The sequence below is a fragment of the Thamnophis sirtalis genome, unplaced genomic scaffold, assembly GCF_051295495.1.
Source record: "Thamnophis sirtalis isolate CommonGarterSnake01/CBP01778 unplaced genomic scaffold, rThaSir2_p1.2 scaffold_5, whole genome shotgun sequence".
Classification (NCBI taxonomy): Eukaryota; Metazoa; Chordata; class Lepidosauria; order Squamata; family Natricidae; genus Thamnophis; species Thamnophis sirtalis.
In genome coordinates this window covers 26,959,995-26,982,896 of record NW_028261385.1, presented here as the reverse complement: position 1 = coordinate 26,982,896, position 22,902 = coordinate 26,959,995, and the positions used below count along the sequence as shown (strand labels likewise).

Here is a 22,902-nt window from a genome sequence, read left to right as displayed (position 1 = left end):
GGTTCACATAAGCTGCTTACAGTTTTGTGTGCCTTGTTCTATGAAACTTGATTCTAGAAGTAAAAATGTGTACCATTTTTGCACCTGATGTGAATATCCATTCATAAAGCAATATTTTCTACATCACAACCAATAGCAGTGAAAACACTTGACTCAAGCAGAATGGTAATTAAAATTCATCAGGAACATCTGTGTTAATGCTATTGGGATGTGTAGAGACATGATGAATCAGCCTTATAGTTAATTATGTTAGGCTGGATTTTCTTCCCCATACAAACATAAACTGAAATTTAAAAAGAGCTTCCTGATATTTCAGGCAGTGTTGAACAAAAGTAAAGACAATAATTTATTAGTTATTTTCAACAAAGATAATATATTACAGGTAAGAGTATGTATCTTCCAGTGTTATGGACTTGAGTCATTCAGAAGTTATGCCTTACTCTAGTCAATAAAGATTTACTGCTGTGTAAATGCATAAGTGATAGGAGCATATATGCTTCTGATATTAGTGAAGAATGCAGAAACCGTGGCATAAATGGCTGCAGCTAAGCAGAATAACCTAATTACCCATCAGAACATCCCAATTCCAAAATTAAAATGTTCCCCTTAAAATATAATGTAACGGGTTCTGAAGGATGAGTTTGAAGATTTTAAGTACATGTAATATAATCAAGAACAAACTTAATGGATAAACAACATTGTAAACAAGAGTGAAAGAATTTGCATGACACTGCAGATATGCAGGAGGAAATTAAGCATACAATTTACTCCTGTTTTCACAAGTACTTGTCTCTTGCTTCTGCAACATCTAATTTTTTTAAAAAAATCCAGCGATTTCTGACAGCTTAATATGCTTTAAATCCCATTAAAGTAATGCTATTTGGAATCTTATAAAAACACATTAAAAAAAAAACCTAGAGATTTGCCATCTTAAAAAATGTAATGAAAAGAACAATTGGTGAAAAGGAATAAATTAATACTAAAAAAATTTTTTAATTAACATTTTTTAAAAATTCTGAAAAGATCTACTGTTTGCAGTTATGACCGTGTTGGAAAAGTAACTTTGCTTCAAACATCACATTTGTGACTGCAGCATCTCTCTCTCTTTGTCTAAATCACGTTTGGTATTACAGACAGTCGGTGCGTGCAGTCCTATGTAAAATCATAAGCACAGTCATGCTCATGTGATTTTTAACTTGGTAACCACTCTGCTTAACAAATAAGTTGCCAATCTCAATTGTAGTTGCTAAGGAGGAAGTCTACTAGTGTTTGTTATGGAATGGTTAATCCAATGGTTAATAACATTAAAATCCAAATTAATGAGTGTTCAGAAATTAGTAACTTACTCCTTTACAACTACTGCTTTACACCAAGAATTGTAAATAAGGCCAGCCATTCTGCTCTCTTAAATCGAATAAAATCTTTAACAGTTTTGTGATGGAGAAATAAACTCTGTTTTTTTGGCTGGTGTACACTGAGGATTCTGGAAGCTGGTTATCTAGATTATAGCATTTGCTGCTTCAGAAAACCTGACTGCTCCTTAAAACCCTGAAAAGAAACTGAGTTTCCTTTTATTGTTTATTTACTTATTTCAAGAGCTATTTGAAAGCTAGAAAAAAGGCATCAGAGGTTTCCATGTTATATAAAACAAAATTAAAAATTTCAAAGTGACATTTGATTAGTATTGCATGTGGATGTCCTTATATCAATATAGCATTTAAAATCAAATCAGTATTCAATAATTAAGGTAGCCAGTATAATAAAAATCGGTCAGAATGAATCATTCATGAATGTTTCTACATGATTTTAGAAGGTCTACTCTCAATGTACAGTTTATTGTTACAGCTTGGGTACGCAACCAATACTAGGCCATGCTCTTATCTTGTCATTCAATATTGCTCTAACACAGTTAGTAATCTTTGCAATCACATCTCCAGCTTTTTTAGACAGTGCCTAAACTAATAAGTGCTATCGTTTCTTTGGTGCCACAATAAGCTGCAAATGGTTGTATACTGTTGAGCAATTCTGTGCTAAGCTACAATGGTTTCTGCTCACATTACATTTAGTCACAGAGTAAACAAACCAATTTATGGGTTGATGCAGGTGTGTCAAAGTCATGTCGTTACATCGACACATGATGTATCGAGATTTCCCCCTTCGTTAAACCAAGGGTGGGTGTGACGCATTTGGCCCACGATTTTGAGAACCCTGGTTTAATGTAATATTTGAATCCAGATACCGACTGAGGAGCTAGCACTGCTCAATGTCTGTAAACCTTTGAGTAACTCAAGGACAGTTTTTGATTGCAGAATGAAAATAACAGATCCTGTTATACTGGTAAATAAAGACAAACTATTCCACATGTACCCTTATCAAGGATAAAAAGCAGTATTCCTGGCAGATTTCAACATTAGTTCTGGGCCTGCCAATTCAGAGGATCCATTATTAACAGTACAAAATATAAAAACAAAATCTTTATACAACTGTAAACAAAAGCCCAAACCGACCAGCAGTTATATGTATAATATTTTCACTTATAAAAAGTGTAAAACCTTTGAATAAGGCACTCGTGGAAATTAAACAGTGTGATCGCAAGCACTGTTTGTGGCTCAACATTCGTACATTCGGGAATATTTCTGCTGTTTATTCTCTGTCTTTATTAAGTCCTGTAATCTCATCCGCGTCTTCCAAATCTGTTGCCATTTTCTTGTATTTTCTCTTGAAGAAACCAAGCTGCAAGAAATTTTTTGAGAAGATTTATATTTGTATTTAATGCTGGAATGTAGTATCAAGGATAGGATCCACACTGTTTCTATTCAACAGTGATTTTTAATAATAGGTTGTCTGTCCTTTAATCTGAATTAGACAAATCTTAACGGTAGACCAGGGGTGCCAAACTCCATTTCATTGAGGGCTGTATCAGAGTTGTGTTTGACCTCAGGGAGCTGGGGTGGCTGTGGCTAGGGTGGCTGTGGCCAGCTTGACGTCACATATGTCTGGGAAGCCTGTGATGGCTGTGGCTACTAAGCTCTGTTTTCTGCTGCCTGCATTTCTCTGCCAGTGAAAATGGAGCTGAGGAGAGCTGCATGCAGACCTCGCGAGCTCAGTTTTCGGCTGTGATGGTCTCCTGCAACCCTCTGCCAGTGAAAACGGAGCTCAGGAAGAGCGTGTGTGACCAGTCCTTCACTGTTTCCAGAGCGGCCCTCCAGGGCATATCCGGCCCCTGGGCCTTGAATTTGACACCCCTGCTGTAGACGGTCAACTTCTGAGGGCTGCTAAATTAAGATCTATTAAAAGTCTAGGGCAATGTTTCTTGACTTCGGCAATTTGAAGATCTGTGGATTTCAATTCCCAAAAGTCCCCTGACAGTGTTGGGTATGGAATTCTGGGACTTGAAGACCACACATCTTCAAATTGTGAAAGTCAAGAAGCAACAGTCTAGGGTCTCACAATGTACAAGCAGATAAACCTACCCCATGTTTGCTGATCTTCTTTCCCTAAATAAGTATGAAAACACAGTTCTAGGACTGAATGTAATTTACTGCATTTACTGCAAGTGCTCCACTAGATCAAATAAGCAGTATATACAAACATAACTTGATGTAGTCCATCCAGTGGAGCAATTGCAGTAAATTAAATTCAGATAGACATAAAACCTAAATATATCTGAAATGAGCATTAGACATTATAGTACAGTACGTGCATTTAATAGATGAAAATCAGCAGAACTTCAAGCCATGGGGGCGGGGGGAGTTTAAATTCAAACTGACTGACTTCTCAGCATGAACTACAAAATGGAAGAACATTCCTTCATTAATTGGGTACCTCAATATATATCAGAATTGCTTAAGAGATTTGTATCTCAAATTCAAACATTCTCCGACATCACTGTCCCAAAGATGCTTTTTCAGGACTTTCTTGTTTTTTATTTTAAGACGTTTTGCTTGTCATCCAAGAAGCTTCTTCAGATCTGACGGTACAATGGGGGATGCAAGTGACAACACAATCCTTTCAACAGTTCCAAGAAGGCTCCACACCAATTTTCACCACTCAGGTGATTCTGATGACACATATAAACCTCCAGGTGACCTTAGCAACCCACTAAAAGAATACAAATGACCATCTGTCTACAAGGTGTATAAATCCTTCTATTCCCCACTGTTCTGACACCCCTCCGTCCGGTGATTAATGCTGACACAGGTTTACTGTTAGCCACGCTTTCTTCAGAGCAATTGTTGGCTGAAAGCCCACATATGACTCACAGGCAAGATGTTGGCAGAAACCCAGACTCCCACAGACAAGAGATACAATACAAACAAGAGCTTCTCCAGATTGTTATGAACGGTTGTGTCCTGCAAAAGGACTACTCTCAAAGTCTCTTCGTATACACTCTCTTGGGAGGGGCCAACCCACAACCACCTGGGCTTGATTATCTCTTATGAGTCTGTTTCTGTAACTGCTGCCTCCGTTTCTCCGCCCTTCATTGCCTGGTGTCAGGGCAAACTCCCTTTGATCTTCCCCACTGCTCCATACCTCAGGCGCCTCCTGGTGGCCAACCAGCCTCTCTGGTCCCTGCTCTGAGTCTGAACCCTGCCCAGGGTCCTCCACATCTTCCATAGCAGACTCATAGGGGTCCTCGCTATCAAAGTCCTTCGGCAGCTCCAACAGCTCCTGCTGGGCCACAACACCCCACTATCCTGACAGAGCTGAAAAAAGTTTCTTGGAATGCAAGCAAAACGTCTTCAAACAAAAACCAAGAAAATCCAGTTGCCTCCTGAAAAAGCACCTTTGGAACAACCATGACTTGGATGACTGAGAATCTCTACAGATTCTGACATTATTAATTCTCACCACTTAAAAGTTATTTTTGAAAACTCAAAATATTTATTTCAATAGGACGCTTTATTCAAAATTTTTACATGATTGTTAGTGAAGTTGGACAAGGTAATGTTACTCGGTGTCTTAGCCCACATGGATGGGCCTGTGATAGAAAGTGTTTGTGTGTGGTGTGTGTGTGTTTATGTATCACTCTCATTGTAGAACCTCCCTTTATCAGATATTTTTCCTTAAAAGGTAGCATTTGGAAAGGGAATTCTTTCATTTTCTTAAACGTATCCTTACACTTCCATTCAAAAGCGCTATCAAATTGTGTGCCAACATTAATAACTGTAAGATGTGAGAATGCTAGGGACAGAAGAACTACAGATAGCCCCAAAAGACTCAGTGTTTTTTATCAGGGCAACTTGGTCTGCCCAACTATGGGATGGAGCATACTGCTTCCGCTTTCAACTTTCAGCCCCATTCCAGGAGCCTTCACAGTCAGTTGCTTTCATGACAAACTATTTCGTGTTAAATTTAAATATATAGACAAAGGAAGAAAGTGAGACTAGTATAGATCTGTCTGTCGAGAGCTAGATAGCTTGAAATAGATCTATACTAGTCTCACTTTCTTTCTCAGTAAATATAAATTTAATCAGAGGACAGAGGTTCCCATATCTTTAAGTAATACTTTCAACAATATAGGAAGTAATCTTTCGTTTAATTAACTTTTACGTTTCTAAACCTTTACTTACTTTCCATAAAACAGCAGTAAGAATTATTAGCAAGAGAAGACCGATAAGGACACTTGCTATTATAATTCCAATGGGTATTTCTGCTTCCTCATCAGATTTGATTATTGTAATTGGAATCTAAAAACAAAACAAAACAGTTATTTCAAAGATATTAACGATACCCCAAAAAATAGAAACCCAATATACCTCTTCCACTCTCTGTACACCTCTTTCTTCCACCCCCCTCCAACTTTCTATCTTCCCTCCATCATCCCCCTCTACCCTACTTCCCCTCCCCCTCTACCACTCCTCTCTCCCGATCCACTGCCTCCCTTCCTTCTCACCCTCCCTCCCATCCTCTCTCCCGCCCTCTCTACCCATCTTTCTTCTATCCCACTTCTCCTCCTCTTGGTGTATTTCCACTATATGTCAATGTACTTAACTTATCCTATTTTTACAGAGAAATTAAAGAAAAACAGTATACATGTGAAGTCACATTACATTGAAATCTAACACATCGTATTTCAAAGATGAAAGTGGTCCTTTTCATAAAAAAAAGATTGCACATATTCTTTAAATATTAGCTAATAGGACATTAATTACTGTGGTCACATTAAACTGCGTGGGAATGAGCAAATCCACTCATTTCTTGTCTCAGTGTTCAGCTACATTTTCATTCTAGAGCTAGGAATTTCAGAATGTTGACCGTGCAATATCCCATTTAAAAAAATATGTTAAAACCTCATTCTAAAACAACAGCAACAAAGAAATAGCACATTTGCAAGCTCATTACTTAAGTTAAAATGCAAAAAAAAAACATCCTATTTGGAGAAATTAATATTACAACGTTTTTGTAAGTAGCCAAGAGCTATTGAGATGAATACTACATTTACTTCTAAATACATGTTTTTAATGAAATGAAGAGCTTATGCTTTCACTTGCACAGTCAGAGAAACTTCTGCAGCACCTCTATGAACCTGGAAAAAGACAAGCTGTTGTAACTGTTTGAAGAGATGCCTTTGGATGAGTCTCTATGTATTCTGGAGCATCTGTCAAAGAATTACTCAGTCTAATTTTTAAAGATTTCTTAGCAATTTCTTGGAAAAATATTGCAAAAATACCATAAACGATTTTGCTGATTTAGATTCTACTCTTAACAATCATCCTCATCCTCATCCTCCAAATGTGAGCGGGATTTAGGCAAATACAGATCATGTAAACATTCCTACTGTTAACTGCTTAGAGTTACATTTGAATCAATACATGTCTGTCCTTATTTGTGGAAACACAGAGAAGACAGATTGAACTCTGCAGGATTCCTTCTCTTTCAGTTCAATTTTTCAGATAGTCATTTTTCCCAAAAGCCAAAATATCTGAACTAAGCAAGTAAGCATGGCATGGTGAACATAGACTTTGTCCTCCTCTTTCATTTCCTTCCTTCTCTAAAACCTAAAATTTTCCATGAATGAGCCACAATGGTGCAGTGGTTAGAATGCAGTACTGCAGGCCACTTCTGCTGGCTGCCGGCTACCTGCAATTTGGCAGTTCAAATCTCACCGGGCTCAAGATTGACTCAGCCGTCTATCTTTCTGATGGGTAAAATGAGGACCCAGATTGTTGGGGGCAATATGCTGACCCTATAAACAGCTTAGAGAGGGTTGGAAAGCACTGTGAAGCAGTATATAAGTCTAAGTGCTAGTGCTATAAATGAAGCTGATTATAAATACGTGTTTAAAAACGACATTGGCTTCAGAAATGCCCTCTAGGGTAGTATGTATTCCTATGACTTGCTTTTGCAGAACTGTTTTCATGGAATCACACTAGGTGCTGCAGTCCTCTTTAACTATAATGATCTGTTTTGAAAAGACCATTTTAGAAAGAGAAATGCAATCTAACAGACAAGTGTAAAGTCAAAGAAGAAAGTTTGGAAGAAATAACTCAGATCTGCCAGTAAGCTACCAACTGCAAAAGGCAAAGACAAAAAGCATTTATAACGCCCCAACTCATCAAAAGACTTCCAGAATAACAGGGAAAACAGGCATAAGGAAAACTAAAATAAATAAATAAACAAAAGGTCACAACCTTCAACAGGTCAGCAAATGGTAGAGAACAAGAAACAATTCACCACAAAGGAAGAAAGGCCCTAGAAGAAGTTCCCAGAAATTCATTTCAGCTGAAAATAGGAATCAATGACAAAGCAAGAAGCTCCAGTATAAACCATCTTTGTCACAAAGTGGATCGTAAACCAAGCTATTTAAGCCAGCAATTATGTTTCTTTTTTCCTCTTAAGCATTGCTGTTACTGCTGATGCACAAGAACACAAAGCTGAAAACGGATCACTGAATGCAGCAGCAACAAGTTTGGTTTGGTTTGATTCAACTTGTATGCCGCCCCATTCCCGAAGGGACTCAGGGCGGCTAACAAAACTGGAAGGGGAACAATACAAAAGGAAGAACAAAGACAAACAACAATACAGAACCAGTTTAAAAGGTCTCAACAAACACACCAATTCGAGTGGGGATGGGACTCAGCAGCCCCAGGCCTGCCGGAACAGCCAGGTCTTAATGGCTTTACGGAAAGCTTGAAGGGTAGGGTGGGTCCGAATCTCCACGGGGAGATCGTTCCAGAGGGCCGGAGCAGCCACAGAGAAGGCCCTCCTCCAGGTGGTCGACAATCGGCATTGGCCAGCAGATGGAATTCGGAGGAGGCTTAGTCTGTGGGATCTAATAGGTCTTTGGGAGGTAATTGGCAGGAAGCGGTCTCTCAAGTACCCAGGTCCAATACCATGTATGGCTTTATAAGTGACAACTAGCACCTTGAAGCGTATCCGGAGACCAATAGGCAGCCAGTGCAGCTCGCGGAGGATAGATGTAACATGGGTGTACCGAGGTGCACCCACAATCGCTCGCGCGGCTGCATTCTGGACAAGCTGAAGTCTCCGAACACTCTTCAAGGGCTGCCCCATGTAGAGCGCATTGCAGTAGTCCAGTCTTGAGGTCACAAGGGCGTGAGTGACTGTTGTAAGAGCCTCCCAGTTCAGGTAGGGATGCAATTGGTGCACCAGGCGGACCTGGGCAAATGCCCCCCTGGTCACAGTGGACAAATGATGATCTAAAGTCAGCTGTGGATCCAGGAGGACCCCCAAATTGCGGACCCTGTCTGAGGGGCGTTGTTGTAGCCTCGTAAGTCCTCGGACTTACAAATGACAGCTCGGCAGCAGCCAGGCTCGTCCGTCTGACAGCTCAGTATAAAAGGCTGTCAGATGGAGGAGAAGTGCCAGTCTACTCACAGTTTCTGTTCTGTACGTTCTTGCCTGTAATAAACTTGAAGGTTACCTCAGACGCCTCTTCGTCTTTCCTGCCGCCGATCTAACAGGCGTATAATTTCACCCCCCAGCCTGAGAGTTGGAATACATGGCCAATTATTGGAAGGGAAAAACACAAGCCATTCCGTCTTGTCAGGATTGAGAGCAAGTGAGGGTAGAAATTTGGCGATGGGTACAATTGAGCTCCCAGATGAGCAGTCTGTCAGCTGAGGAAGCACAGCTGAAAGTCCTGATGTCAGCGTTCCAAATAATGTATCCGCTAAAAGCAGAACTCTGAGGCAGGTAGATTCCTCAAAGAATATGTTTATTGGATACATCAAATTGGCATGGCTAGTGAAAACCAACTCTGAAAGTTTCCATGTTTCCCCCTAATTAAAAGAGCCAATATTTCCCTTCCCCAGATGTCACTGGTCAATGAAAGTAGCTGGCAGGTTGCTTGGTCACTCCTCTCCTCCTTCAACTGCCACCTGTTGGGATGACCTTGGTTCCCACAAGGAAACTTTTTTGTTTTGACTATTTAACCAGCCTTTCTATTCCCCCTCCTTTTCCCCTCTCAGAATTCGTGGCAACTATGAAGGAGGACAAGATGGCTTCAGCCAGGTTCGCTTCAGAGTTGACAACTGATATCAGGAATCGGGTGCATCAAGAGTGCCATATCTGAAGCCTTCCTTGAGTCTTTTGTTGGTTCTAGCAAGTATGAGGCAGCTTTTTTTGTTCAGAGAAATCCTGGGATCTCTGCTAAACCCCATGGCCCAGTTCCTTACCAAAATGAAATCAATGCCCCCTGTCTCAGTGCACTTTTTTTCCTAGTCAGATGGAGAACAGTTCCATCAGTAGTACATCTATCTACTGTATATCAATATGCTTCCATCAAATTTATAACATTTTAACATTGAAGTGAGTGAGGCCACAATATGCAAGAACTATTTTTTCCCCTCCTTGAGGAAACTTCAAAAAGAGCTTTGAAAGGAGGCACCAAATGCATTCGCATTAAACAAATCAGAATATTTTCTGCTCTTAATTTAAAGACTGCTTTAAATCAGGGATGGCAACTTTAAGACTTATCGACTTCAACTCCCAGAAATCCCTGCTTTAAATTACTGTCCCCAGAGAAACTGGGTCTGAGTACAAATCCTACCGGTGATAGGAATCCTTGGAACAACAGTTTCATGTATTGGTGGGATTTTTAATACTGTTTTATTCTCTTGAAAAGAATCCTGTCCCCCAAAACAAGTAAGAAAACTGTAGATAGTTTAATGGAAAGACTAAGCGTTAAAGCAAAGTCCAAAAAGGTCTGACTGTGGAGCAGACCATTAAAATGACTACAATGCCAAGTTGAAAGTAAAACCAATTAGATATTTCCCATGAGTGTCCTGTGAATATCTACCATTAGGAAATCTGTATGAATGTACCAATTAAACTAGCTATTTCTCACAGGATTCCAGTATTCCAGTATTGTGTGAAAGAGGACTTCCTGTCCATTATCTGCGACAATTAATAATAATCTTAATAGAGAAATATGAAGGAAATACACTGTAGCAAAAACCTACCATATTGGATACTTTATAAGATCTGCCATATGTAACATCACTAATCTCCACAGGAGGGCACCAGTTAATGTATTTTATGGAAAGATACAGGCTCAGATTCCAAGCAACCAAGATACAGGAGTAAATTTAATTAAATAAAGTGAATTCTGTTTGTCAGCAAAGGTACTTGGAACAGTGAAACAGTTTAAAACAAGATTATTTTTTTCACTTTTTTTCTTCTGCTCTTCCATACAATGACTTTTAATGATAAACAGGAAGTTGAAAATGGCTCCCCCACCTCTTTTTCCCTATAATTCCCTATTTCTCCCTTGCCAGATCTGTTCCAAAAGCAGGTGTGGTATTTTCCTAAAGGGCGTGAGGTGTGTAAATCTCCTATTTTAGAATTTTTCTGTGATTAAGCAAATATTATTTTATTCTTCCTGATGCTTTAACGTAATATGTATTCAACACTAATGCTCAATGGGATATTTTTAATTAATTTTCTGCTTATTGTTGTTTATGCTTCTATATCATTGCCTATTGTTTTTAGTTTGAATCTCAGCAGGCTCAAGGTTGACTCATCCTTCCATCCTTCTAAGGTCGGTAAAATGAGGACCCAGATTGCTGGGGGCAATATGCTGACTCTGTAAATGGCTTAGAGGGGTCTGTAAAGCACTGTGAAGTGGTATATAAGTCTAAATGCTATTGCTATTTTTTAAATATTGTTTTCTTTATTATATTCTTATTTTTTATTTTCTAATTTTCTTTCTGTTTCCTTTAAGTACTTTTTAAGGACTTCTTTTTTTATTCTTTTAGTTTGCATTAGGTTTTATCTTTTTAACTGTAACTTTTAATAAAATTACTATAAAAAGAAAGAAAATAATTTGAGCAATTTCAAAACCATGGTTGCCAAGCATTAGGGTTAAAAGGATGGATTCATACAACACAGAAAAGCAATTCAATGAAACCCTCCCTGTTCCAGCACAAATTAGTTTCACCTAAGGGTAGGCTGGGATTAAGTTGTCTAACCGGATGATTCTCTGCTGCAGCCTTTTAGCATTAAAACTTTTAAAAGAAATGTAGCAGAATAACCCTAGAAACATAAAGCCATACTCACAGATAAAGTGCTTTCTCCTGTTATAAACAACTCGGAATCTTGGGTGTCAATTTCGGCGCTTGCAGATAATACTATTTTCTGAAAGGCCGACTGCAACAGAAAAATACATTTTTATATACAGTACTTCACATCTTACATTAAAAAAATTACATTTCATCAAATATATAAAGTATTTAAGGCAAGAGTGTTCAACCTTAACAACTTTAAGGCTTGTGGATGTTGATTCCCAGATTTCTCCAAGTTGCTAAGGATGGACACCCTTGATTTAAGGTCTTAAGTGCATTTAAAACAGTTTGTCATTTAGAATATCTTCTTGCTCACAAATATCTTTCATAGTTTTAACGAAAGATTGTTGCTAAGATGAAATTTTCAGCATCCTCTCAATTAAATTCCTGCTGAATAAATATGCACAGGACTAAATCAATATTAAGCCCATTTATGTTCTTTATCATATTGTTCATGTATTTAAAACTGCAACCCCATTAATTTCAATAGGTCTGATGTTTGGACAGGTATGCATACTGTTGCATTTTAAATCCCCATTCTTCTTGTTTCATAACCACCAACTCCAAAATTGTGTCTCAGTAAGGAAAAACTGTTAACTTTTTTCTTTGCCTAACTGTGATATATATAGTAGAAAGGGAAATAGAGTGCACTTAGGATGGCCTTATATAATATGGAGCAGGTTTCAAAACTTTTAAAAGCTATGAAACAAAGAATTTCAGCAACTGGGCAAAGATCAAGCTTGTAGGGACACTGTTTCATTGCGATCTGGCCATCTTGAAATGGATTGCAATTATTTTATTACATTTAAATAAATAACTACTTAGGAGCTGGGCCAGAATCCTTATCTCTAAATTGTTAACGTTGTATTCCTAGAGTGTCTGTTAGGTAAGTTCTCTTCCCTATTACAGACCTTTAGTCTGTAATAAAAACCTGGAAACCAAGACTACACGCTAGTGTCCCATCCTGCTTCATGTGTGACTAGGTCCCTATTTCTTCAGTATTAGGATTGTGCACACCTTTTGGTTTTTTTTTTCTTTTTATTCATAAACTTTTTGAATACAGTGTATTGTCAGGGAATATTATTTCCAAAAAAGCAAAGAAAGAACAAAAATAAATATTAACACATATACTACCACCACCACCACCACCACCACCACCACCACCACCACCACCACCACCACCACCACCACCACTACTACTACTACTACTACTACTACTACTACTACTACTACTACTAAATAATTTCTCTTAATATTGGCTTATTTGTAATTCTGTTAATTATATTAGCATGTTTATAATTATTAACCATCTTTATATTTAATTCATACATAGCAATAATCTTTCGTCATCTAATTTCTACCTCTTATCTCTAACCATTCATAAAGCCTATTGTGCAAATCTTTTGAAAGGTGTCTTTGGAATGTTTGAGAGTTTGTTGGGAAATTACTTTGGAACAATTAAAGCTGCTGTGCCTTTTCCCAAACAGATGCAGCTGTGCCGAAACTGCCCCTTAGCTATTTTTGAATATGAGCATCTGCAGAGGCAATTCTTTTAAGGGGTGTAACATCATGCACCTCCATGCAAAGGTGACTAGGGGATGATTCTGAAGCAGCCCATGTGCCAGAGAACAGCATGGCCACTTTAATCATTCTTAATGAAGTGATCCATAGCCACTCCCAGGCATACTTAAGTATTTCTTTGGAAGGATTGCACAAGCCAAATAAATCTAATCGTAAATGTAACACACGGATGTTTTTCTACTTTTATCTACAAGTAACCAAATACAGATAAGCCTGGGCAGTTCAAATCCTCTTATCTACTCACCTCTGAAGTCACCCCCACATAGACATGTTCATTTTTAAAGAATTTGGTACCAATAGGATTGTTTTTTCCCCTTATAAAAATTTTACTATAGGAATTACAGTAAATAAGAAGTAGGAAGAAAAATTAATTGCCTTTTTTTGTACTTTCCATTTTGCAAGTTTCATAATTACTTAGGAAAACTAAAAAAATAAAGCGAAATTGCAGTCTGCGTTTTCCTTATAAAGTTGAACCTTATGTCTTGCATTTTATTTCAATAACTTATAATGTGCCTTTCCTATATTTTGTAAACTAAAAGGAAAGAGAGTGGTGGTTTTTTTTCAATTTCTTAAATATCCAGAGGTTGGTAACAGAATAAAACTCATATACTACTTACAGTTGCAAATGTCCCATTCCAGATTCTAGTCGAAATATTAACGTAATTTTCAGGTTTCAGGGATATATCTTTTAACATGCACGTGATCGTATTACATCTAACGTTCTTGCAGTTCTTAAAGATAAGAAAACATCATTTATTATTTTAAAATATGATAATATAAAAATAATGTACTTCACATTTCTCTTCACCCAACCTCAGCTTCCATTTAGAGCCTTCTTTTTCTTATGTGTGTAGCTACATTTAGACTGCTACCATCAGATTTTTCCCATTTTATGGCTTAAATCCCAAGACCCTGAAATTCAGTTAATCGACTTTCCTGTTGAGGTGGACATTGGACAATTGTAGCAACCCCATTACGGCCTGCTCATACAGGGGATGGAAGAATTAGCTGGGAATCATAACAAGAGGGGAACTTCTACATTGTCAATTGTGATTGCTATTCCGGAGCAATTCATAAGAACTTAGATCTTGATATTGGAGCTATGCATTTAACTCACCAATTCTTTCAAATCTTTGAAGCTTTCTTTCCGAAATGATGCAGCATAGCTTTGTGATCCAATTTTATGTGGATTGATGAGTCCGTGACAGTTGATGTCACTGCCCTATAAAGAGAATGTAATAATATAAAATACACATGAAATACGCAGTTGTTACTTTAATGTCCACTGCTATTGCTCAGTAGAGTAGCCTTAGTATATAACAAATATAGAATGAATTAGACAAACACTGAGGCTATATTATATTTTGGTATTCTGAAAAAAGATGAGAAAAACAAGCACTCCAGAACAAAGAAGATTTCTACAATTTCAAGAAACAGGACTAGGGTTTATTGTAGCCAAAAATTCCTATAGATTCTGATTTTGTTCTTTAAAATGAGGGGCTATTCTGCATCTTTATTCCCTTATTGCCGTTTTTAAATGTTTTTGGCTCTACAACTATACTTTTACATTTGGCTTCAGATTACAGCAAGTGCACAACTGCAAATCAATGCAATTTTATATATAAAGTCAAAATGGTCTAGTTAAGCACCAAATTAGAATCCAGGATCTGAAGATAAAAGATTAGTAAATTTATTCTGAAATTTATTTGAAGAAGAATTGAATTGCCCACCATAGGATTCAAAAACATGAATGATAGTGAATATATGTATCCAGGATAATGCTGCAGGATCCAACGTGGGCTGGTCACTAGGACTAGAGGTTTAGTCTTCTGACCTTTCGGACCAGAATAATTACATCCAAAACCTCACAAGGCTAAATCTCTGTTCCCATTGACTGACCCAGATTGGATCCTATAACTACTTTTGTCATCTATACTAATATTGATCCAAGAACATCTGTAGATGCTCACAAAAGCAGGAGAGAAGGAACAATTCATTACAAGACCTCTCACGCAATGCAATCTTATGCATTTTACATGGTACCGAATATGTATGTATGTGTGTGTGTATGTGTGTGTATATCTATATATCTATCTCTATCTCTCTATCTCTATCTATCTATCTATCTATCTATCTATCTATCTATCTATCTATCTATCTATCATCTATCTATCTATCTATCTCTAAATTGCAATATTAATCAGGTCCATACATCCACTCTTCACAGGCTTAAATCACAGGCTCATCATTATCAGTGAAGTTTCTATATTAGTTACCTTGTTTCCACGAAAATAAGATAGGGTCTTTCTTTTGACCCCCCCAAAATAAGTCCTTAGCCTTATTTTTGGGGAGGTCTTATTATTTTTGAGGTGCAGGGGGTGGCGAGCGTGGTCACTTCATGGCTGCTGCTGTGTTGCAATATTTTCAGGGAGGGCTTATTTTAGCGTATGCGCTCAAAAGCCTGATTGGGCTTATTATCCAGGGAGGTCTTATTTTCAGGGAAACAGGGTAGCTTTGTATCCCAAAGTGTCCTTTCAGGAGGCAACTGGATTTTCTTGTTTTTCTTTGAAGACATTTTGCTTCTCATCCAAGAAGTTTCTTCAGCTCTGACTGAATGGTGGGGAATGGAAGGATTTATATTCCTTGCAGACAGCTAGCCTCAACCACTATCTAAAAGAATACAAATGACTAGCTATCTGTGAGGGATATAAATCCTTCCATTTTTTTTCCATTTCATTTATTTGGGATTTATAGGCCGCCCTTTTCCCTGAGGGGACTCAGGGCAGCTTACATTCATAGGAAAAGGGGGGTGCAATACAAAGACATAAACTATATGTGAATAAAATAAACAGTAAAAACACAACTTTCATTCAACACTCAACACTCGGGTGGGGCGAATTAGAAACTTCCCCACCATCCAGTCAGAGCTAAAGAAGGTTCTTGGATAAGAAGCGAAACGTCTTCAAAGAAAACAAGAAAGTCCAGTTGCCTCTTGAAAAAGCACCTTTGGGACAATTATGACTTCCATAGACATTGAGCTTTGTATCATCTTCGTTATTGTCTTATATTTAAAATAGACCATTGTTTCACCTGACTGGTGTGCACAGCCGTCACATACATCAAAGGGTTATTCTCCTTAGTTTTATTAGGGATATGAATTTTTAAAGTTGCCGCATTGATTGGATTACTTCCTCTTGTGACCTGGAAAGCAAGAGAGGGATTAAGAATACCGGGCTTAATTCCAATAGTAAATAGCCTACATTGTAACTATCATTTTCTCTTAATTAATGCCAGAAAGAAAGACAGGCTGGCACATTTACAATCATGAAATAGATGCACACTTTGAGTTGTTTAGATTGTGGGGCACCCTATCTAGAAGCAAAGCGGTTTGGAGAACCAAAGCTTCCTGTGGTAGCTAATTTCATATGATTTTTATCTCTAAACCACTAGAGGTAAGTTTCATCACCATGCTAAACTGAAAGCAAGGCGTGTTTTAGTTTACCATGACTTGTGAACAGATGATTGTCTTTATATATTTAAAAGATACTTGGAAATGTTCACTGACCTTAACTGAAAAATTAAATACCGGTCCAATCTCATCAAAATTATTCACCACGGTGTAAACACTAAGATTAGAATACACTTCGTAGAAGTCCATACTGGTAAATCTGGAGAGAAATAAATCAGAGCAGATATTTAGGATATAGTTTTCCTTAAAATATTAAGGAACTCTAAGTTTGGAAATACATCTGGAAGAGTATTGTTTTAATCCAGATATATTTTTGTTTAATTTTAAAAAGTAGTGTTATAGCAATGGCTATGCATCTGTTATTGTGAATGTCTCGACATTTACAAAGAAGGTTTGCAATGATCTGTGTCTCTGTCAGAATGTCAACAACTGACAGATACTGTCTATTCTGACAGCTTATCTGAAATTGTTCTCCCACTTCTCCACATCCCTATTCCTCTTTTTCCTGGATCCTTTGAATGCTAGAAAAACATCTGTATCTTTACACATACAGGGTATTTTTTGCAATGGACGATGAGTCACAATGCTGTGCCCCCTAAATTCATCTAGGGTTAGAATCTATTTTTCCCCCCTTTCAATTGTGCCTGATCTTGGGGACTGCCCAGACAAGTCCTTCCAGTTTTCTTGGCAGGATTTTTGGAAGTGGTTGGCTATTGCCTCCTTCTTAGGGATTAAAGAAAGTGACTGCCCCAAGGTAACCTAGCTGGCTTTTAACCTAAAGTGGGATTAGAACTCGTGATCTGGTTTCTATCCTGATGTCTTAACCACTACACTAAAATCTCTAGAACAATGTATCTCAACCATGGCAATGTTAAGCTGTGTGGACTTCACGTACCAGCATTCTCCAATCAGCACAGAACATAATACCTCACAGATTAGCTAGGGTCTATTAATGCCAAGGATGCGGTGTCTCAGTGACTAAGATGCTGAGCTTGTGGATCAGAAAGGTCGGCAGTTCGGAGGTTCGAATACCTAGCACCGCATAACGGAGTGAGCTCCCCTTAATTGTCCCAGCTTTTTACATGCCCCAAACCTAACAGTTTGAAAACATGTAAAAATGCAAGTACAAAAATAGGAACCACATTTGGTGGGTAGGTAACAGCATTCTGTGTGCCTTCGGCATTTAGTCATGCCGGCCACATGACCACAGAGACATCTTCAGACAGCGCTGGCTCTTTGGCTTTGAAACGGAGATGAGCACCGCCCCCTAGAGTCAGGAACAACTAGCACATGTGTGCGAGGGGAATCTTTACCTTTACCTATTAATGCCAATAGAATTAGCACAAGGCCAATTTAGAATTACCTCATTAAGTGAAGTTCTGCATCATAACGAAGTGGAAGTGTTAGGTTCACGTGATTGTTTGTATAATCTTCTTCATGACTTGCACTGTTCAGTAAAAAAATAAAATATATTTGAAAACATTTACAAAGTTCTGATCTCTAAATTCATAAATAATGTCAGGAAGCTAAAAGGAAATTTGACTAAGAACAGTTCAGTCACCAGGAAGGAAGTCACAAATTAAAATTTTATCTGTACATGTGAGATAGAGTGGGTACAATGTATCTGCATGGTTTTTATACTATTCACCTTAAACTCTTCCAATCTAAGGAATTGACAATAAGCAGCTTTGTTTTCCTCCAGTTCTAGTGGATATGTTCTACTGTGTATCTTCAGATAGCAAGTTATCATAAAGCACATTCTTTTTGGAATAAGCAAAACTTCTGGCCTGAACACTTTCATGAGCTTTTAAAGATGGCCTAGCAACTAATTTACCTTTTTTGAAAACTTCAGGATTATATTAACATTATTATGAAGTTATTATTATTTGATTAATGACTTGTTTGTGAAAACGGATATCTTGAAGAACATAGCATTTCAGACTAAGGAAGTACGAATTTGGCTGCAAGTATTGTTTTGAAGTGTAGCAGGAAATTTACAGTGTACCTCAAGGCTTGAAAATATAATACTGCCACATTCTGAAGAGTTTTCAAACTGAAGTCAAAATTAAGATCAAAGGATACCTGTGAAGAAAACAAAGATGAAAAATAACATTAAAATTGGGAAAGCCAATTATCACTAGTAATCCAATTTGCTTTAAAGTATAAGATCAGATATTCCATAAAAGGGTGTTACTGTATAGCACTTTAAACAAATATTTGATAAGCATAAAAAAGGCAAAGCTTTCCTCGCCAGTCATGTCCAACTCTAAACTGGACAACCTAATCTTTGTTTCCTAGCCAAGGAAGCCAGTATTGTCAAAGCTTTCCTCGCCAGTCATGTCCAACTCTAAACTGGACAACCTAATCTTTGTTTCCTAGCCAAGGAAGCCAGTATTGTCCGAAGGCACTTCCATAGTCATATGCCCAGCATTACTGTACCCAAGACACAAGGAATGCTGTTACTGTACCTTCCCACTGAAGTAGCACCTGTTTATCTACTCGCATTTCGAGCTCGCTTTCAAACTGCTAGTTTGGCATGAATTGGGGCAAGAATAGGAGCTCAACTGATCATGTGGTACTTGGCCTTGAACTGTTGACTTACTGGTCGACAAGCCCAGTCTCTTCACTGCTAGGGACATGAATATGACATGTTTGGAACTAATTAAAGCAACTGCATGTTTTCCCAGGATTACACAGCTACTCTGGATACCAAAAGCACCAATTCAGAACTGAACTGCAAATATAATATACCTCTATTCTATTAACATTATGCCTAGATGAACCCCTGATTGCTAAGGATTCATACTCATGTTCTGCTTACAGCAGCATAAAAGTACCCCTGAAAACCATTTTAGAGAGATATATCCCTATTATGCTGCCTCTCTCCTTAACCCACTGAAAAGGCAGCCTAAAATCATTTTGCTGCTGAAGTGATGTCTTCCTTGCCTTCGCAGAAATCTAGCTACGTGACAAATGAATGATAAAGCTGATGACGACGTAGTCAAGAGTAAGATCCTTCCCCTCACAGCCCTATTGTGGGGCACGGCCTACTATGACCAGTTTTACTTGAGATGTGAGAGGCTAGACACCTGCCTAGGCCTTCCTGTTGTTGATGCTTTTCACATGGGAATATCAATCTTCTGAAAGGCCACGTCTTTGCGAATGAATGCTTGTCTTCCAGAAGACTAATGCACCTAATCCACATCTCCAAATGCTACTTTAATGGACCAATTAAAACTATAACATGGTAAGAATATGGATGACAAACAATTTACCCCACAATTCCCCACTTTCCTTTCCTTGTTTGATGAAGAGTTCTTGAGAATTCAATTTTTTTTTATCCTACATATTTTGCATTGCTGAACATAATGCTTTTGCTTTTTTGCTTTTATTTTGCATATTTAAAATATTTTGATCTGATGTTGAACCTGTAGCATGTCTTATTTAGATACCTCTTGCCTTGCTTTAAAAACAGGATAGCTGATTTGGCAGACAACAAGATGACGGACAACTGCCATCTGACATGAAACTTCAGTTTCATCCACCTAACAATAAAAAGCAGATATTTTATTAGAATGAAATTCATGATCACTGTGCAATGAAACTTTCATATATTTTGAGGGATTCAATAACAATGTTCCAAATACAAAATAGGAAGTTAATATAGTCATATATCAAGCATGCTCATCTACCGAAACTACGTGAGTCGGTTTATTGTCTTATTTCCTGAATGTAGGGTTAGCAGATTTAGTTTTGACTTTATCTTGGTACTGAATCACAACTGTCAATGCTATGGACAAATATAGCTAATTCAATAGTGCTTATTTCAGAATAAACATACCAAGGCTTAAATTTGATAGGATTGCATTTTCCCCCTCTATAGACATACTAAGTAGTCTTCCTCTTTTAGAAAGTGTAAATTAAGAATGATGATCTTGATTGGGGCATGCAAACTTTATTGCCAACGCAAAAAAGGATAAACATATTTTAAATTCAGACTAACATCCAGGAATAGCTCAAATGAACATTTTTCTAATTCACTAACTTATAAGAAGAAAAATACAATTATGAAATCCTTGATGCTCCCTGAGATTGGTTACTTGCTTGTAAACATTTCATTTCTCAACTAGGCAACATCATCACTGCTCCTGAATGTGGAATTTGTTCCCTATTTATACACAATATGCCAGCACAAGTCTAAAAGAAGATACTATTCTTTAACAAAATAATTGGTGTTATTTGCACCGAGCACAGCAGTAAGAATAGAGATTGTACATACCACTGAAAAAGATGAAGCAAAAAACAAATTTTCAGAAAAAGCCACTTGAATTCTGGTGTTGTATGAATTTTCATTCATGTTTTTCAATTTCACACCAAATGTCAGTCTTTTATTTTTACTGGTGACAAGAAAATATGGTTTGTTGTTCCTGGAGAAGGAAAAAAAATGAAAATGAGTCCCTGGTTCCCCAGAGGTTCTATTTCTGCAGACACCTTCCCTGCTGCTCATTATTTCCTTCATCCTATTTTACTTGTTTTAAATTTCAGCTTAATTTTAAAAAGCTACCATGTTGTAAAGCGCGTTTGTTCCATGTATCCATTTGCTTTAACATCCACAGATGACAAAGATGTTCATTGATGCTTCCAGAAATGGAGACTTATTCTCATCTAGAAAACACTATGAATTATAGTTATCTCAGACTTCAGGGGATGCGGTGCCTCAGAGGCTAAGATGCTGAGCTTGTGGATCAGAAAGGTTGGCAGCTCAGCGATTCGAATCCCTAGTATTGCATAACGGAGTGAGCTCCCATTACCTTGTCCCAGCTTCTGCCAACCTAGCAGTTCGAAAGCATGTAAAAATGCAAGTAGAAAAATAGGGACCACCTTGGTGGGAAGGTAACAACGTTCCGTGCGGCTTTGGCGTTTAGTCATGCTGGCCACATGACCATGGTGAGGTCTTTGGACAGCGCTGGCTTTTCGGCTTTGAAATGGAGATGAGCACCGCCCCCTAGAGTCGGGAATGACTATCACATATGTGCGAGGGGAACCTTTACTTTTATAGACTTCTTTTAAAGCTTAATCCTTTCTAAACATCTACTTCATTTATTTTCACACCAGACAGGTCATTTTCTATTATGGAACAGAATTAATCGATAGCAATAAAGCATTTCTTACCCAATATTTTTCTGTTCAACTTCCAGAATGAGATCTGTCTTGCAAACTTCATCTTCACCGCAATCTTTGACAAATGGTATCTAGAAAAATATAAAAGCAACCCAAAGCTTTTCAACTTCTTTGTTCAAAGAAGATACAGTATCTACATCTCTCTTATTACAGATTTAATCTGTTGATTTGGGTTTTTATGACTGGAACAAGTATGGTATATTTCTGGATAAAAATCTGTGTTATAGACAAATAACTCCAAAATTTAACTTCTGCACAAAGAATAGGAAAATTCTGTGAGATATATAAATATGGGAAAGGAATCTGCTTGTTTTTATTTACAGAATATCTAGTTACAGAAAAAAGAACAATGATGAAGATATGAAACTGGAGCAACTTCCTGATGGAAAGATCTTGAATTTTTTTGTACTAATAAAATGAGAAGTGGACCAGAGGAATGCGGTTGATATAGTTTACTTGGACTTCATTAAGGCATTTGATAAAGTAGACCATAACCTACTACTAGATAAAGTAGAAGAATGTGGGTTAGACAGCATCACCACCAGATGGATTCATAAGTGGCTGACCAACTACACTTAACGTGTAGTCTTCAATGGAACTGCATCTACATGGAGGAAAGTATGCACTGGAGTACCCCAAGGCTCTGTTTTAGGCCCAGTACTCTTCAACATCTTCATCAATGATTTGGATGAGGAAATAAATGGGGAACTCATCAAACTTGCAGATGACACCAAGCTGGCAGGAATAGCCAACACTCCAGAAGATAGGATTAAGATACAGAAGGAACTTGAACATTGGACACTATCTAATAAAATGAAATTCAATGGTGAAAAGAGTAAGGTTCTACATTTAGGCAAGAAAAACGATATGTACAGGTACAGTATAGGTAGTACCTTGCTCAATAGTAGTACCTTGCTCAATAGTAGTAACTGTGAGAGAGATCTTGGAGTCCTAATGGACAACCGTTTAAATATGAGCCAGCAGTGTGCAGCAGCTGCCAAAAAAGCCAACACAGTTCTAGGCTACATAAACAGAGGGATAGAATCAAGATCATGTGAAGTGATCTTCACTTCATGTGAAGTGAAGAGCCAAGGTGGCGCAGTGGTTAAATGCAGCACTGCAGGCTACTGCTAGATCAGCAGG

The 22,902-nt window shown here is 37.9% G+C and overlaps 1 protein-coding gene across 1 annotated transcript in view; it reads right to left on the bottom strand.

Moving 5' to 3' along the window:
* Positions 1-2,183: 2,183 nt before the first annotated feature.
* Positions 2,184-22,902, bottom strand: part of ITGA2 (integrin subunit alpha 2) — a 74,756-nt gene continuing 54,037 nt past the window's right edge. The window contains exons 19-30 of the mRNA XM_087715484.1: positions 21,751-21,830; positions 20,858-21,005; positions 20,031-20,123; positions 18,584-18,660; positions 17,942-18,025; positions 16,675-16,777; positions 16,200-16,310; positions 14,227-14,331; positions 13,727-13,840; positions 11,524-11,613; positions 5,574-5,690; positions 2,184-2,733 (exon numbers count right to left, since the gene is read on the bottom strand). Coding sequence (XP_087571610.1) covers positions 2,644-2,733; positions 5,574-5,690; positions 11,524-11,613; positions 13,727-13,840; positions 14,227-14,331; positions 16,200-16,310; positions 16,675-16,777; positions 17,942-18,025; positions 18,584-18,660; positions 20,031-20,123; positions 20,858-21,005; positions 21,751-21,830 — 1,212 coding nt within the window. The 3' untranslated portion in view covers positions 2,184-2,643. The remainder of the gene's footprint in view (positions 2,734-5,573; positions 5,691-11,523; positions 11,614-13,726; positions 13,841-14,226; positions 14,332-16,199; positions 16,311-16,674; positions 16,778-17,941; positions 18,026-18,583; positions 18,661-20,030; positions 20,124-20,857; positions 21,006-21,750; positions 21,831-22,902) is intronic.